Source organism: Artemia sp. Qi Xiang Cuo, chromosome 8 (assembly GCF_049724085.1).
Source record: "Artemia sp. Qi Xiang Cuo chromosome 8, ASM4972408v1, whole genome shotgun sequence".
In the NCBI taxonomy this organism is placed as follows: domain Eukaryota; kingdom Metazoa; phylum Arthropoda; class Branchiopoda; order Anostraca; family Artemiidae; genus Artemia; species Artemia sp. Qi Xiang Cuo.
Window position 1 is genome coordinate 10,988,853 of NC_142801.1, and position 17,207 is coordinate 11,006,059.

General features: G+C 34.8%; 1 protein-coding gene across 2 annotated transcripts in view; it reads right to left on the reverse strand.

Moving 5' to 3' along the window:
* The window catches only part of LOC148949155 (uncharacterized), a 160,020-nt gene that overhangs the window by 62,662 nt on the left and 80,151 nt on the right, over window positions 1-17,207 (reverse strand). For both annotated transcript variants that reach the window (XM_089093210.1, XM_089093209.1), the window contains 2 exons: window positions 10,055-10,237; window positions 1,419-1,820 (listed from right to left, as the gene is read on the reverse strand). In XM_089093210.1, the coding sequence (XP_088949336.1) occupies window positions 1,419-1,820; window positions 10,055-10,237 (585 nt within the window). The remainder of the gene's footprint in view (window positions 1-1,418; window positions 1,821-10,054; window positions 10,238-17,207) is intronic.

Genomic DNA, 17,207 nt, shown 5'->3' on the forward strand with positions numbered 1-17,207 from the left:
GATCTTTATGAAACATATTAGAGAAACCTTCAGCAAAGGTTTGAAGCCCTGTCTACCAAAATGCAAAATTTTGTATTTTTTTTTTTAGAAAAATAGTCACGGATGCGTGCTCCCTCCCCTGGAGTGACCGTACTGAACGAGTGGCTCTAAAATGTCAAAGAGGGGGGCTGAAGAAATTGATAGGTCAAGTGTGCTATAAGTAACAAAAGAGATCGGGCCACAGCGAAGTGGCGTTTTGCCACCTTGTGGTGTAAGACACAAATTTAGGCCCGAATAGGGCTAAAATACAAAGGAGTGATAGATAATTCTGAAATAGCCAATCGGTTTAGGATTATTGGAAAGCTGTGCACTCAGCTTCCAGGTTTCAGCGGCCATAATGGCGCGCGGTGGCATAGTTCTTCCTGAATATGCACCAGGGCCATAGAAAATAAACTTTAGATGCATACAATTACTTATAAGTATAATTAGACTGAATTTATTCAGTAGAGGTTTCATACAACTGTGTATAGTGCTGTTTTGAGTATTGGCTATTGAAGAGATGGATCAGTAAATCTTTCTGTAGGTGTAGGGGGCCTGAAGCCTCAAAAGGAGATTTTTAGTTTAAATCTTTAAACTTTCAGTGATATTTCAGATAAATATAGGAGAGATAGGGTCAGGAAGGATTTTATAATTTTCCTTCTAATCTCCCTTTATCCTGAGGATTTTTTTAGTCTATAATGTAGATGCTAATGTGTGAGTGCCCCTTCTTCTTTTAGAAGTATTAAATGTGTAAATTATAGTCATATGTTTCCCTGATCAGAAGTGGTATGGGCAATTCTCTATAATAAAAATATGTTTTTCGGGGAATTCCCCCTGAAAAACGTGAAAATGATGAACGTTAAGACCCATCCGCTACCCCTTCTTAAAGGGTTGACTTTTTAAGGGATTATCCTTGAGGAATGATTGAAGCATTGTAATTTGATTTGAAAGATATAGCTTATGGGGTAAAGGGGGGCTCATGTTTAAGAGAGCTTGAACAGTTCTTATTAACAAGCCGTAATTAACGAGCGACCATTGCCAGGAGAAACAAAATATATAAGAAAATTATTGTAACATACGCACCGAAGGAATCCACTGTTTGTGCTGATTATCTGTAGAATGCGATGTGTTTGATACGAATATAATCCTTTGTTTTATTTTCTAATATTTAGCATTATTATGAGTGTTAATTGGGCGAATTCTATATTTTTTATTGCTTAGAAGTTCCTCTTTAAGTTTTTTTCCTTTGTTTCCATTCAGTTTTTTTTATACGCTATCAACAGACGAAATAATTTTATTATGTTTTTTATAATCCAGATTGCCGCTAGAAAGCACCTTAAATGTTAAATTGCGAATTCCGGAACTCTATTTTATAGATTTTTGGTAAACAAGCCTCATACCGTGCTGACATCTTTTTCCTTGGAATCCAGGTGGACAGATACATTTCCCTCCTACACAAACTCCATTATTGTGACAATGGCAGTGTCTTTTTGGCCCTTTTCTTTCTTCTCTTTGCCTCTCCCTGTCACCTTCTTCCTTTTTCTTCTTCTCCATTCCAGAATAAAGGCCTGAAAACAGCTGAAGCCACTTTAAAGATTCATGAACGAACGGGTCTTCTTTGTCGTAAAAGTGATTTGTTGATTGTTTAGTTCCATTGATTGTTTTGAGGGATTTTACCCTTACTTTTAAAGGTTGATCGCCAGAACTGGTAGAATTCCTTACTTCTGATTTGTTCTTGAGATCACAGGTCATTCCGTTCGATGAAAGCGCAAAACCTGAATGACAGTCGCAACGAAAGGCACCTAGAAATAATAAATTCCATTAATACAAAAGTGAATGTCGGAACTTATAATAATACAAAGTATAAGAGAGAAAAAGTTTTTTGGCGAAAGTCGAGTGGCAATCGCAGGGAAGGGCTCCTAAAATTATGAGTTCATATAATAGACAGGGGACAAATTAAATATAAGAGATGAAGATATATGAACAGAGATGAAGAAAGGAAAAAAGTAAGTTAATAGTAAAACAGGAAATATTTTTTTGGCAAAAGCTGATTGACAGTTGCAGTAAAAGACTTCTAAAATCATGAATTCATGTATACAAATCAAGTATAAGAGAAAAACAGAGATGAAGAAAGGAAAAATAAGGTAATAGTAAAACCGCAAGAAAACTTTTTTTGACAAAATCCGACTGAGAGTCGCAGCGAAAGGCTTCTAAATATCATGAACTGATATAATAGAAATCGGGTGTCAAGATTTGACTAAAAAAAATTAAGTATAAGGGAAAAACAGAGATGAATAAAGGAAAAACAAGGTAATAGTAAAACCGCAAGAAAACTTTTTTTGCAGAAATCTGTGTGAGAGTCGCAGCGAAAGGCTTCTAAATATCATGAACTGATATAATAGAAATGGGGTGTCAAGATTTGACTAAAAAAAATTAAGTATAAGCGAAAAACAGAGATGAAGAAAGGAAAAACAAGGTAATAGTAAAACCACAAGAAAACTTTTTTTGCCGAAATCTGTGTGAGAGTCGCAGCGAAAGGCTTCTAAATATCATGAACTGATATAATAAAAATGGGGTGTCAAGATTTGACTAAAAAAATTAAGTATAAGAGAAAAACAGAGATGAAGAAAGGAAAAACAAGGTAATAGTAAAACCGCAAGAAAACTTTTTTTGCCGAAATCTGTGTGAGACTCGCAGCGAAAGGCTTCTAAATATCATGAACTGATATAACAGAAATATGGTGTAAAGATTTGACTAAAAAATAGTAACTATAAGAGGAAAAACAGATGTAAAGAACAGAAAAATAATCTAATAGTAAAACAGTAAACCCATTTTCAGAAAAACTGGCACCCTTTAGGCTTCTAAAAAGAATGAATTGTTATAACAAAAACTAATTGTCATAATTTAACAGAACAGAAGTATTGATAGTAGGCCTACGAGAGGAACAAGAGACTAAAAGAAAGAAAAAATGATCAAATAGTAAAACAGTCAATTTTCTTATGAATGAAGAATGCAAAACAAAAGATGAGAAGTTCTTCCTTAATTGGTCAGCTTCAAGTAGTTAAATGTTAGAAGTTAAATATTATTTTGACAAAGGCTAAGAAACAGTCACAACGAAAGGCTCTTAGGATCAGGGTTCCTACAATAGAAATTTATAATAGATTTGACAAAAGAAAATATTAATAGTGAAAGAGGAAAAAGTAAATAAATGAAAGGAAAACTGACCAAATAAGTAAAAAGCCAAGTGTTACTTATAACTGAAGAATGTAAACAGGTAATAAATGCTTCATTTAGTTATCAGAACGTCTGATGAATGATGAAAGTATAAAACCTGAGTGGCAGTTGCAGCAAAAGCTGGTAAAAATCATAAATTGAAAGTGATTGTCAAGATTTGACAAAAAAAGGCATTAAATGTAAAAGGAAAAACAGAAGTAAAAAAAAAATATTGATCAAGTTCAAGAAAGGCTCAAAACAATCGTCAAGAAAAGCTCCTAAAAGCTATGAATTCCTGCAGTAAAAAGTGATTATGGAGACTTAGCAACACAAAAGAATTGATAGTATAAGGGGAATAACAGAATAAAAGAAAGAAAAAATATCGAAATAATAAAATAGACAATTCTTTTTTAATAAATGAAGAATGCCAAAAAAGATGAGAAATTCTTCATTTATGGATCAGCTTATTCAGTTAATTAAGAACTTGACGCAAAGACTTCAGCTCATTATACTTGATAAAAGCAAAACATTTGAGGGACAGACACGACCAAAGTCTCAAAACTATGAACTCTTATAATAGAAAGTGGTTGTCATGACTTGACAAAACAAAAATATTGTCTGTGCAAGAGGGAAAATACAGTAAAAGAAAGGAAAAATAATCAAACAGTCAAACTATCATTTTTTTATAGATGAAGAATACAAAATATTGGTTGCAGCAACAGTTTTAACCTAGTAAAGTTTGAGCCACGACCCATATTAACTGAAAATCTAAAAACATGGTTTGAAAAAAATGGCTATGAGAACAAAATTGTGATTTGAAGCTAATTCAGTAATGGCGACTATTATTTCGTAAAGTAAAAGTTTGAAAAAATAAGTTTATTGAAATCCAACCTTAAAAGTAAAAGTTTATTGAAAAATAAGTTTATGGAACTAATGAAAAAGTTCCAGAAACCCTCAAAAATGGTGGCAGATCGAAATGAAAAGTGCAGCATTGGAATAACCATGGTTGAATACCCTAAACATGAGAATTACAGTCCCCCAACTTGAGCAACACGGAAGATCACTTTTTAATTTGGGATCTCTCAAAAGTGTTTCACCGGCCCTGCACTGATAACAGTAAAGTTTAATCCTCATCTAAAATTTAGAGTCTTCAGAATTCTAAAAATTTAGGGAAATATTACGAGTCAGTTTATTTAATGCACTGATTCATCTAATTTTTTTTCTTCCCAGCGGTGATCGTATCGAATCAGTGACCGAAGAATTTTGGGAGAGGGCTCATTTGAAGAGAAATGGCAATATCTAGTGGCCGTTTTGAGCAACAAAAGAGATCGTGGAAGAGCAAAAGAGTAATTTTCTGCTATTTTGTGCAGTAAACATCGATCTTTGCCAAAAGAGGGTCAAAATGTTGGAGAACAGAGAATTGATCTGTCATGGTTCAAACTCCAAACATGAGATTCTGCCCCGTCCCCCTTTTTGAAAAGGGGCTCTACAGCATGGAAATCAATCTTTACAGTACGACGTGAATGCCGCATTGAATTCCGTCTTTATTTACAAATTTTCAGCTGCAATAACATGAATGCTATAATGATTACGAAGGTTGTTGATCAATCCTCAGCATCTGATAATATTTATAAGCAACAAAAGAGATTATGCCAGAGAAGAGAGGCGTTCTCTGCCATTTTTTGGTACAAAACATCAGTTTTGACTAAAGAGGATTAAAATACCAATTTATTCCTAATTGATTTTTTCTACCAGGGTTAACAAACTACCGCGACGTAACAGACTTAAGACACTTAAGTTTTACTTACTTAAGACAAGACACATGCTGTTCAGCCCAACTTGGCATCAAGAAGCTGCCGGACCAAATGCTTTCAATAGTTTCTGTCCTCTGTGTATGGCCAGATAAAGCCCAGCCTTGTCTTGTCCCGATTGTAACTAAGCTTTCGGGATTGCCCTAGCAGTTCGACATTCTTTCTGACGATGCTGTGCTAAGATTTCATCTGGCAGTCTGGTTTTTTCTTCAATGGATAAGTGGGATCTGCTATTAGTATCTGGTGTGTTAAGGTCTCGGATACCGGATATCTCATTACATGACCTAGCTACTTGACGACTTTTCTTGAACATGATGGAAACATCAAGCTTTTGTCCGCATATTTTCATCAGCCGTTGCTTGCTGATTCTTTGCGATATACTAACGTTGTAATGGCCAGTAGATATTTTCCGCCGAAAGCGTCAGGCTGACACTCTTCCTTCGCCTTGAGGGGCCAAGTCTCATCCACGTAACAAAATTGAACGCACGCATGCTGAGTATATTCTGTGTTTCGTCACTAGGTTGATTCGTACTCTAGTTCATAATGGCCTGAGGAGCTGGCGAAAGACGGACCAAGCCTCGCTAATCCTGCCTTGAATCTCACTAAACATAGAGATATGTTTGATGGCTCAGTAAAAGCTACTGCCTCTTCCTAAATGCCTTTTATAAATCTGTCTTATTTACTTAATCATAAAATGCCACGGACACGTATAATAGCACCACATTTCCGGAGGGGACAGGTTGGAAGGTAAAGTACCGTTATAATATCCATGGTCGGGAACATTGAGCCAGAAGTTTTCAATCCAACCCCTTGTATATTCCCCCTTCCATTCCCTTAGCATATAGAACTAAAAACCCTACTTTAGTATATAGAACTAAAAACAGTACTATGTTACACTGGAACATAGTACTCTGTATACGCCTGACCAAGAATATGTTGAGTTTTATGTTTAATATAATTGAAAAAAAGTTCAACCTTTAGTTCATTTTTTAAGGAGACGGCAAGATTATGTTTCTGAAAATATTTTACCAGCTTTTCACTGAGTCTAGGGGGGGTATATGGTAATATTGTTAAATTTGTATTTTCACTTGTAGGATAAGGGGCGGATCCAGTATTATTTTTTTTTGGGGGGGGGGGGCAAAATAGTTTGATCCGATAAAAAAATTTAGGGGGGGGGGCAAAATAGGTTGATCCGATAAACTTGCCTTAGGAGCAAGTTTAATTAACGCAACCTTGGGTTAATTAAGTAAATTATACTACTTTAGACTACGCTAGGGGGGGAGGCACCCCATCGCCCCCCCCTCTCTGGATCCGCCACTGTGTAGGATTGACAAAATAATGGTGGATGGGTTCATTATTTGCAAAACAATAAAAACAAGAAAATAAGCAACTACCTTAAAAAGTAAAAATATAATTTGAAAATTCTTTTTTTTTATACATGCCAGTGATATTTTGTCTTTCATATTTAAAACAAAGCACAAAGAGGGATCGGTGGTATCAATTCATGTAAATTAGGGGGGGATATATTTTTCGAAATCTAAGGAGGACAATATATTGTTTTCAATATTTTCAATGAAAGTACCAAAAAAGTAATTTTTCCCTGAAAATATTGAATAAAGGTAAACCATAAATCTAAGGAATTGCATATACTACCCATGTAGTGCCAGATTTCGAAGGGAGGAGGAAGTTCGGGCCCACCTCTTCAAACAGAGCGTACTTGAATGCACCTTTTTTTCTTATTAGCACCTTTTTTTTAATTTCATAATCTTAAACATGCTGGTATTCATAAATGCTGACTTAGAATCAAAGTATATGTTAGAGTTTCACACTTAAATTTAACGCCAAATAGTAAATTTCTGAATATTTTGGCCAATAGTTTTTTTTTTTTTTAATTCAACATTTATGTCTTTGAGCAGCATTTATGTCTTTGAACAGCTTTTGCAGAGCCTCCAATTAGGAGGGCAGGGGGGCATCCCCCCTAGACTTTGAAAATTACCTTTCATTTATATTTCACAGCCATTTTCTATCTTAGTTATGTGCTATGTTAAACAAGCGAGACTGGCTAGCTGGTCGAGTTTATTTGTAGCCCCTGTGCCTCGTTTTGCAAAGCTATTAAACATCACAAAAGCAAGCGACAAAAAACTTTGGATTTTTTACGGCGAAAATGCGGAAGAAAAATAAAGAAACTGGCGATAGTGACAGCGCTCAAAGTGTCGGGTTAGTGGAGATAAATTCCCCCACCTGTGACAGTCCTTTAGAAACAAGCGAAACAATAAGTGACATAGTTCAGTATGAATGTTTGGTCTGCATCCCTAAGCCCCTTGCGGGTTCCAGTAGCATTAGCAGTCAAGAACTCTCTCAGGTATCTCTATGACGCGTCACGACAAACCAGTTCAACCTATTCTTGAGTTATCCGGCTTCCACTTCTAACGGTAGGAAATTCAGCGCAAATTACTATAAGACGTATGAATGGATTGAATACTCAAAAAACTTGAATTCCGTGTTTTGTTTTGCTTGCCGCCACTTTTCTATGGGGACTTTAAGGGCTGGAGAAACTCCTGGAAAAAGGGCCTTCAGTGAGTCAGGATTTTACAAGTGGAAAGACAGCTCAGCTCTATTAAAGAAACATGATGGTTCTGAAAGACACAGGCATTGCATGTCAGTATGGACAGAATTTAAGACAAATAGTACTGATACTTCGAGATCTATAGCGAATGCCTTAATTCAACCCAGATCTCAAGAGGTTCAGGAAAATAGAGATCATGTGAAGTATATTTTCCGCGCTATTTGCTTTCTTGGCCGCCAGGGTCTTGCTTTGAGGGGTCATGACGAATTAGAAACATCTGCAAACCGGGGTAATTTGATTGAATTATTATTTCAGAAGTAAAATCAGCTAATTACTTTGCTATTCTTGTTGACGAGACAAAAGATGTTTCAAGAAAAGAACAATTAGCGATCCTTCTCAGGTACATATCAAATGGAAAAGTAGTGGAGCGGTCAATCGGCTGCTATCATATGCACAAATTAGACGCCGAGAGCTTATCCACCTCGATTTGTGAAACTATAGAAAAGTATGGTGTAGATTTGATGTGGTGTATTGCCCAATGTTATGACGGCGCATCCGTTATGAGTGGGGAATTTAACGGAGTTCAAGTAAAGTTTAGGGCGAAGGTACCTCATGTAATTTATGTATAGCGTCACGCCCACAGATTAAACTAAGTTTTGACAGACTACCTAAAAAATATCAGCGAACTTTCAGATTTTTTTCTCTGTGGTGCAAAGACATTACGTATCATGCAGCAATACTCGATACGGGCTATCAGTGAAATCTCAGCGTATTAGCGGGCAAAAAGTCTTAGGGCTTCGCTGGACCGTCCAGATTCACTGGTTTTACGCAGTCCACTCTATTCCAAAGATGAAGGCAAGGTTTGATTGTATTGTTACTGCGCTTGGCACAGCCTCTGATAGTTCCAACGGCGAGGCATAAGGACTACTGGACAAAATCAACTCTGCCTCTTTTGTCTCAACTTTGCACATAATGGAAAAAGTAATATTCATTGTGAATTGTTTATCAGAGCAACTTCAATCCGAAAGTTTATTGATTTATAAGGCACTTGCACTGATTTCTGGGACATATGAGACACTCCAAAAGATTCTTAAGAATTGCACTCTAAAAGCTGGTATTGCGATAAACGCAATACCAGTCAGCCAGCTCAATCAGACTTCAGCAAACTTCTGTACTTTGAGGTAAAAGACAATTTCACGAGTGATATGGACCAACTTTCATGCAAAATATGCCTCTGCTCGACGCTTTATCTGCCTTCGACCCCTTAGGTTCTGATTTTCTCGAACTTTCGAAAGTGGAAAGGCTTATGTATCATTATCAAGGTATTTTCGATGTCGATGACCATGGCATAGAACCCCAGCTTTCTGTTCCAAAGCTGCATCTGTCAAAAAAAGATACTTCAAAAATGGATCTTCTTCGAGCTGTCGAAATCTTATCCGATCTCCCAGTTGCCTATTCTGCAGTGCTAAAACTGATGAAGCTAGTTGATACTTTGCCTGTGACAACTGCCATTAATGAACGATTCTTCTTGGCATTAGGCCGTGTGAAGGACTATCTGCGATTGACGACGGGAAACGACAGACTCAGTGATCTCATGATAATGGCCGTTGGAAAACAGGAGGTAAAGAAACTGGATTTTGATAGATTTTGCCAATTTCGACGATTTCGACGATTTCGCCAAGCAGTGAAGTCGGTAATGTTCTTCGACGATGATTTTGCCAATTTCGTTTTTGGTTTGCCAAATTCGATAGATTTTGCCAATTTCGACGATTTCGACGATTTCGCCAAGCAGTGAAGTCGGTAATGTTCTTCGACGATGATTTTGCCAATTTCGATTTTGGTTTGCCAAATTCGATAGATTTTGCCAATTTCGACGATTTCGACGATTTCGCCAAGCAGTGAAGTCGGTAATGTTCTTCGACGATGATTTTGCCAATTTCGATTTTGGTTTGCCAAATTCGATAGATTTTGCCAATTTCGACGATTTCGCCAAGCAGTGAAGTCGGTAATGTTCTTCGATGTCGACGAAATCGTCGACGATTTCGACGATTTTGCCAAGCAGTGAAGTCGGTAATGTTGTTTACTCAATGTGTCTTTTTTGGGAATCTTCATTAAAAAAAAATGAAAAAAATTCCCCGCCCCCACCCCCTACACTTTCGTGAATTGGTGCCACTGAGCTTTTGTTTTCCTGAAGAAAAAGTGCCCACTAACACATGTTGCCGACAAATGGTGACCACAAAAACCCGCCTGTTGTCTATCATTTATTTTGATCAATAATTTTTCGTTAGTCGGTAATAGTGTTTCTAAGCAGCATTTGTTTTCTGAACAAAAGTTTACTGAATTTTTTTCAGTGCTACAAATTGATTGCTGAAACATTCCTGAGTCTTTCAGTTTGCATTCTTGTTTCGTTTTACCTACTGGGCCTATTGCTAAAATTACTGTTTACCTGGTAAATTTAAGCATTTTTGTGAACAAGGCAAATCTGGAAGTGTGCATTCATCAATATCTTCACATGCAAGTCCTTCAGTTTGCTGATATCCTTCAGGACAAATGCATCTGGCTGAACCAATAGTATTCATACATTTTCCAGGGTTGCAATTCGCTTGGCCATTCATGCATTCATTAAGATCTGAAATAAAGTTATATTAAGCTAACTTCTGATTTCTTTATCAAAAGAAGATACAATAAATAAACGGAAAAGTCTTAGTGAAGAAACGCGTTACGCGTTAATGATTAAAAAAAGAAGCGAAAATATTAAAAAAAAACAGATGAATATTTTAATAAAACAGTCAAGGGCGTGTCCAGGAATTTGTTCGAGGGTAGGATATTTTTTTTTTTTGGGGGGGGGGGGGAAGGGGGTGCAAAATAACACTCCTAAAACAAATCCAAATTTGTTTACTTACATTTTTGTTACATTCTTACCAGTAAGACAAAGATTTCGGGGGCGGGGGAGGAGGGGTTCAAACCGGACACCCCCCTGGATACGGCCTTGAAGGCAGTGAAATTTACAAAAACAAAATAGTCTGTAAAAATGGCAATAAAGGTTTGAAATGTGAAAAAAACACACGCTATATCAAACAGTTCGTGGTAACGAACTGTAAGTAAGAAGCGACCAGGCTCATGAATAATCGAAACTCTTAAAAACTCCAATACATTTTGATACCAATAGATACATCAAAGAATCATATTTTAATGTTGATTTCAAATATATAAGTTTCATCAAGTTTAGTCTTACCCATCGAAAGTTACGCGCCTGAGAAAATTTGCCTGATTTTCGAAAAAAGGGGGAAACACCCCCTAAAAACTATAGAAACTTAATGAAATTTACACCATCAGATTCAGCGTATCAGAGAACCCTTCTCCAGAGGTTTCGAGCTCCTATCTGCAAAAATATGAAATTTTGTATTTTTTTCAGAAGAAAGATCACGGATGCGTGTTTATTTGTTTTTTTTTGTTTTTTTGTTGTTTTTTTCCAGGGATGATCATATCGACCCAGTAGTCCTAGAGTATCGTGGGAGGGCTCATTTGAACAGAAAATAAAATTTCTAGTGCCCTGTTTAAGTGACCAAAAAAATGGAAGGCACCTAGGCGCCCTCCCACGCTCTTTTTTCCAAAAGTCAGTAGAGTGCTAACTTATACTTCTATGGAACTATGTTCCCTCCCATGCTATTCTATAGCGCTATGTTCCTTCCTATGTTATTCTATACGCACTTTCACGAGTGATTGCGTAAGACAGTGTGGTTTGACGTGCACATTGCAAAAAGCGATCAAACCTTTACCTATAAAGTGGTCAAACACGTTTTGAAACTATAGTCGAGATCGTATAACACAGCCAGACTGGTTATTGCTATTGAAAGTAAACATGGAATTGCACAAGAATATGCACTACAGTTTGACGTGGACATTGCAAAAAGCGACCAAACCTTTACCTATAAAGTGGTCAAACACGTTTTGAGAGTATAATTGAGATTGTATAGGACAATCAGACTGGTTTTTGCTATTGATATCAATTGCACAAGGAATTTCACAAGAATATACAGTACAGTTTGACATGCACATTTCAAAAAGCGAGCAAACCTATAAAGTGAACAAACACGTTTTAAGAGTATAATTCCTTGTGTAATTGATATCAATTGCAATAACCAGTCTGGTTGCGTTATCTGTTGCCATTCATGGAGTTTGTATTTTTTTTTTCTTTTATCCATTAAGGTAAACCATCAAAGTATTTAGTTTTGTATGGTTCAGTCACTTTGTGTGATTTTGACTTAAAGCTTCAATTGCTATGAGGTATGTCAATATGCTGTTGAATCATTTACCAAAAAATAACTATTTAAAAAAAAAGGTTTAGCATTTGCGAATGATATTAATTAATGTTTGAATAATAGGAGCGTGAATGATTCTAATTTGCGAATTGGATCGTGTGAAGGTGGAGAAAAAAGGGTATAGCATTTGCGAATTGGTGATTATCAGTTAAGGTAAACCCTCGGGGTTGTTAACTCATAGCTTATTTATTATAAATTTGGAACAATATCAATCTATGGAAATGGTTAACGATGATAAAATGGTCTTATGGCTTGACCTAGCTTTACTTCTTCGATATGTTCTGTATAATACACAAGTGGCGTTTGAACAGTGTTGTCAATTTAAAATAGAGTTTAACGTTATAGTATACTAAAAAGTTGATACTAAGAGAGATGTAGATGGCAAGAAAAGAATTTTAATAACGGATAGCTTTACTTCTTCGTTGTGTTCTGTATAATACACAAGTAGCGTTTCAACAGTATTGTGAATTAAAAATAGAGTCTGACACTATAATAAGCTAAAAAGTTTATAATAAGAAAGATATAGATTGCAATAAAAGAATTTCAATAATGGAGAGCTTTACTTCTTCGTTGCATTCCGTCTAGAGCACAAGTAGTGTTCGAAAAATGTTTAAACTTGAAAACAGACTCTAAAATTATAGTATACTAAAAATTTGATGCTAAGAGAGATGCAGATGGCAAGAAAAGAATTTTAATAATGAATAGCTTTACTTCTTGGAAAAAGATACCTAGTTTAAGATATCAGGTCAAAAATGGTAAAACTTAACTTTAAAGTTTTTTGAACGTTTTAGTTGTTCATTATAGAAAGGCAGTGTAGTCTGGGAAAAGGATACCTAGTTTAAGGTATCAGGTCGAAAATGGTAAAACTTAACTTTAAAGTTTTTTGAACATTTAAGTTGTTCATCGTAGAAAGGCGGTGTAGTCTTGGAAAAGGATACCTAGTTTAAGGTATCAGGTTGAAAATGGTAAAACTTAACTTTAAAGTTTTTTGAACATTTTAGTTGTTCATCATAGAAAGGTAGTGTAGTCTGGAAAAAGGATACCTAGTTTAAGGTATCAGGTCGAAAATGGTAAAACTTAATTTTAAAGTTTTTAGAACATTTTAGTTGTTCATCATAGAAAGGGAGTGTAGTCTGGGAAAAGGATACCTAGTTTAAGGTATCAGGTAAAAAACGGTAAAACTTTACTTTAAAGTTGTTGAACATTTTAGTTGTTCATCATAGAAAGGGAGCGTGGTCTGGTAAAAGGATACCTAGTTTAATGTATCAGGTCGAAAATTGTAAAATTTCACTTTAAATTTTTTTGAACATTTTAGTTGTTCATCATAGAAAGGCAGTGAAGTCTGGGAAAAGGATACCTAGTTTAAGATGTCAGGTCGAAAATGGTAAAACTTAACTTTAAAGTTTTTTGAACATTTTAGTTGTTCATCATAGAAAGACAGTGTAGTCTGGGAAAAGGATACATAGTTTAAGGTATTATGTCGAAATTGTTAAAACTTAACTTTAAAGTTTTTTGAACATTTTAGTTGTTCATCATAGAAAGGCATTGTAGTCTGGGAAAAGGATACGTAGTTTAAGATATCAGGTCGAAAATGGTAAAACCTAATTTTAAAGTTTTTTGAACATTTTGGTTGTTCATCATAGAAAGGCAGTGTAGTCTGGGAAAAGGATACCTAGTTTAAGGTATCAGGTTGAAAATGGTAAAACTTAACTTTAAAGTTTTTTGAACATTTTATCATAGGTGAAACTTAAGTCCAGATTTGGATCGAAAAATAAACTATTTCTGTAAAATCTGAGCTAATCAGGGTTTTTGACCATAAACTCTAGTTTTTTGTAAGAAAATTATGTTCATCATAGAAAGGCAGTGTAGTCTGGGAAAAGGATACCTAGTTTAAGGTATCAGGTCGAAAATGGTAAAACTTAACTTTAAAGTGTTTTGAACATTTTAGTTGTTCATCATAGAAAGGCAGTGTAGTCTGGGTAAAGGATACCTAGTTTAAGGTACCAGGTCGAAAATTGTAAAACTTAACTTTAAAGTTTTTTGAACATTTTAGTTGTTCATCATAGAAAGGCAGTGTAGTCTGGGAAAAGGATACCTAGTTTAAGATATCAGGTCGAAAATGGTAAAACTTAACTTTAAAGTTTTGTGAACGTTTTAGTTGTTCATCATAGAAAGGCAGTGTATTCTGGGAAAAGGATACCTAGTTTAAGGTATCAGGTCGAAAATGATAAAACTTAACTTTAAAGTTTTTTGAACATTTTAGTTGTTCATCATAGAAAGGCAGTGTAGTCTGGGAAAAGGATACCTAGTTTAAGGTATCATGTCGAAAATGGTAAAACTTAATTTTAAATTTTTTTGAACATTTTAGTTGTTCATCATAGAAAGGCAGTGTAGTCTGGGAAAAGGATACCTAGTTTAAGGTATCAGGTCGAAAATGGTAAATGGTATATATATATATATATATATATATATATATATATATATATATATATATATATATATATATATATATATATATATATATATATATATATATATATATATATATATATATATATATATATATATATATATATATATATATATATATATATATATATATATATATATATAATATATATATATATATATATATATATATATATATATATATATATATATATAAACAGTTGGTGGTAACGAACTATATATATATATATATATATATATATATATATATATATATATAGTTCGTTACCACCAACTGTTTGATATATATATATATATATATATATATATATATATATATATATATATATATATATATATATATATATATATATATATATATATATATATATATCAAACAGTTTGTGGTAACGAACTATAAGTAAGGAGCAACCCGGCTCAATGGTAACCGAAACTCTACATCACAACTCTACAACGACACATCAAAAGAATCAAATTTCAATGCGGAATGCAAATATATAGCTTTCATCAAGTTTAGTCCTGCCCATCAAAAGTTAAGCGCCTGAGAAAAGTTGGCTGATTTTCGAAAAAAGGGGGAAAGACCCCCTAAAAATTACAGAATCTTAATGAAAATCACACCATCATATTCAGCGTATCAGAGGACCCTACTGTAGAGGTTTCAAGCATCTATTTACAAAAATGTGGAGTTTTGATTTTTTGCCAGAAGAAAGATCACGGATGCGTGTTTATTTGTTTTTTTTTGTTGTTTTTTTTTCCCAGGGGTGATCGTATCGACCCAGTGGTCCTAAAATATCGTGGGAGGACTCATTGGAACGAAAATTAAAAGTTCTAGTGCCCTTTTTAGGTGACCAAAAAAAAATGAAGGGCAACTAGGCCCCCTCCCACGCTCATTTTTACCCAAAGTCACCTGATCAAAATTTTGAGATAGCCATTTTGTTAAGCATGGTTTAAAATATGATAAGTATGTCCTTTTGGATGACTTAATCCCCCGAAGTCCCCTGGGGGAGTGCTGAAAGTTATGAACTTTACCCAATGTTAACATATAGTATTGGTTATTAGGAAGTATACAGACATTTTCAGGGAGGATTTTTTCTGGTAGTAGGGGGTGCGTGGGTCGGGGGTTTTTGGGGAAGATCTTTCCATGTAGGAAGTTTTCATGGGGGGAGGGACATTGCTATGAAGGGGGCGCCGAATTTCCCAGCATTATTTAAAAAAACATCAGAAATTAAATGTAAAAAAAAAACAAGTTTTCCAACTGAAAACAAGAAGTAACATCAAAACTTAAAACGAACAGAAAAATATTACGTGTATGATTGGGTTCACCCTCTAGTCAATACCTCGGTCTTTAAGCCAAAGATTTTTTAGTACTCTCATAAGAGCTTTTTATTCTAACTAACGGCCTTTGTGATTAAGGGGTAATTTTTAAAGAATTGGAACAAATTTCGAACTTTAGCTTAAATAGCGATGTATTGACTTGGGGGCGAGCCCCCTAATATACGTATTAAAAATATATAAATATAGAAATTCGTTACGTAAGTTAATTCGTAAGTTACGTATATTTATTACTAATAAAAACGTTCGTAAATAAAATTAAACAACTTTTGAGAAAGTCATTTAACCAAATAAAAGTAAAATTAATATGCAAATTTTGTTTTAATTATTCATTTACGGTGAGCCAAAATCAAAACCTGCATTAATTCAAAAACATTCAAAAATTAAATAAAAAACAAGTTTTTTAACTGAAAGTAAGGAGCAACATTAAAACTTAAAACGAACAGTAATTATTCCGTATATGAAAGGGGCTGTCCCCTTCTCAATGCCTCGCTCTTTACGCTAAAGTATGACTTTCTCACAACTCTAATTTTGTTTAAACAATAAAAAACTTTAGCGTAAAGAGCGAGGCGTTGCGGAGGGGACATCCCCTTTCTTATACGTAATAATTTATTTTCGTTTTAACTTTTAACGTCGTTCCTTACTTTCAGTTAAACAAAAACTTGTTTTTTTTTATTTAATATTTATATATATATATATAGAACGTGGCTGAAATTTAAGCAAAATAAGATCAGAAAATATGGCACCAAATAGCTGAAGGTGGTGCAGCTGTCACTGAAAGGTGTATTTGTCTTCTGGGAATCAACATTTTGCTAATATTGAATTTTTGCAGACGAAAAGCGTTGTCAAATTTGACTAATTACTTTTGCCATTAATTTTCATGTTCAACGTGGCAATGCTGCGATACCACCCTAAAAATTTATATTTTTGAAAATAAAAATGGTAGAAAATTAAAAGTTTTTAGGAAGGTATAGGATGGGAACTTCCTGGGAGGGTGTAAAGAGGAAGACTTTGAATATATAGGCATGAAGGAGAGTGGGGTCTCCTTCATGCCTGGTGGTGCAGCTGTCACTGAAAGGTGTATTTGTCTTCTGGGAATCAACATTTTGCTAATATTGAATTTTTGCAGACGAAAAGCGTTGTCAAATTTGACTAATTACTTTTGCCATTAATTTTCATGTTCAACGTGGCAATGCTGCGATACCACCCTAAAAATTTATATTTTTGAAAATAAAAATGGTAGAAAATTAAAAGTTTTTAGGAAGGTATAGGATGGGAACTTCCTGGGAGGGTGTAAAGAGGAAGACTTTGAATATATAGGCATGAAGGAGACCCCACTCAAACATAGCTACGACCCCACTCAAGAAGTTTGATGTGATCTGTATGCGTTAAACCGGTTTGTCTATCTGCATTTGGAGATACTTAGCTTAGGCACAGTGAGATAAATTACAATATAGGTATATTTTAATTAAATAT